Source organism: Galeopterus variegatus, unplaced genomic scaffold (assembly GCF_000696425.1).
Source record: "Galeopterus variegatus unplaced genomic scaffold, G_variegatus-3.0.2 Scaffold4118, whole genome shotgun sequence".
Taxonomy (NCBI): Eukaryota; Metazoa; Chordata; class Mammalia; order Dermoptera; family Cynocephalidae; genus Galeopterus; species Galeopterus variegatus.
Genome location: NW_007730229.1, coordinates 159,019 through 160,001, shown reverse-complemented (window position 1 = coordinate 160,001; position 983 = coordinate 159,019). Strand labels below are relative to the sequence as shown.

Genomic DNA, 983 nt, shown 5'->3' with positions numbered 1-983 from the left:
TGGAGTCTGGGAATATTTGTTTAATCGGTTGTCAATAAAGTTTTGGTTTAAAAAAAAATCTGCCCCCTTCATTTTAATAAAGCTTTTTCCGCACCCACTTTTCAAGAGGCACATGTGTGCACACTAAAAGGTCACCCTTAGTCCTCACACCTAGGTCTCAACACCCAATAAGGCAGACAGTGCTCACTGCCCTGTTTTACTGGTGAGGAAACTAAGGCACAGAGCAGCTCAATGACTGAGTGGTGGAGCTGGGACGTGGACCCAGGTGGTCTGGCCCCAGGCACATGCACCTAGCCCCAACTCATGTTGCGCCTCAATTTAGTTACCATTGCTACCTTCCTCCTTGCCAAGTTCAGGCCAGGAGCATGTGTTACCTTTGTAGGTAGAAAAAGAAAAAATTTTAATCCGTATGAAACAGGTCAAAAATAAAGAAAATAATGAGAAGCAAAAAAAATAACTTCCCTTATACTAAAGAAAGAATCCAAGCCTCAGTGTATCCACCTCTAAAGTGGAGATGACCAGAGATGCTCTTTTTATCTGCTGTGAGGATTAAATGGTACCTCACGCAAAGTAGTTGACCCTGTGGTACTATTATCAAAAAAAACAAGTGCCCAGATGTAAAAAGATTAAAACACACAGATGAGCAAAAGATTTGTTCTTTAAATAGCAGTGAGGAAGAAAGTAGCTCCAACACATCTTCCTATAGTGACATCTAGAACTCAAGCAACTATCGCAGGTTAGTTAAAACCAACCGGCCACGCCCTGCAAGTAAATAAGACAGGGGCACATCCCGGCACTTTATCCTGACTCCTTCTGCTGGCAAAACACACACAATGTGCTAGCACCATACACCAAGGCCTTCGTGGTCATCTGTAATTGAACAAACAAAATAATCAGCTTCTGTTCTTACCAAGGTGTGGGTCCAACAGGTGAGGCTGTTCCTGGTATTTGTCCATTATTACTAAAAATAAAAACATGACAAT

At 42.1% G+C, this 983-nt stretch overlaps 1 protein-coding gene across 1 annotated transcript in view; it reads right to left on the bottom strand.

Moving 5' to 3' along the window:
• The window catches only part of LOC103602385 (tubulin-specific chaperone D-like), a gene marked incomplete at its 3' end in the record, with an annotated part of 24,868 nt that extends 23,911 nt beyond the window's left edge, over nt 1-957 (bottom strand). The window contains exon 1 of the mRNA XM_008586789.1: nt 911-957. Within this exon, the coding sequence (XP_008585011.1) occupies nt 911-956 (46 nt within the window). The remainder of the gene's footprint in view (nt 1-910) is intronic.
• Between the last annotated feature and the right edge of the window lie 26 nt (nt 958-983).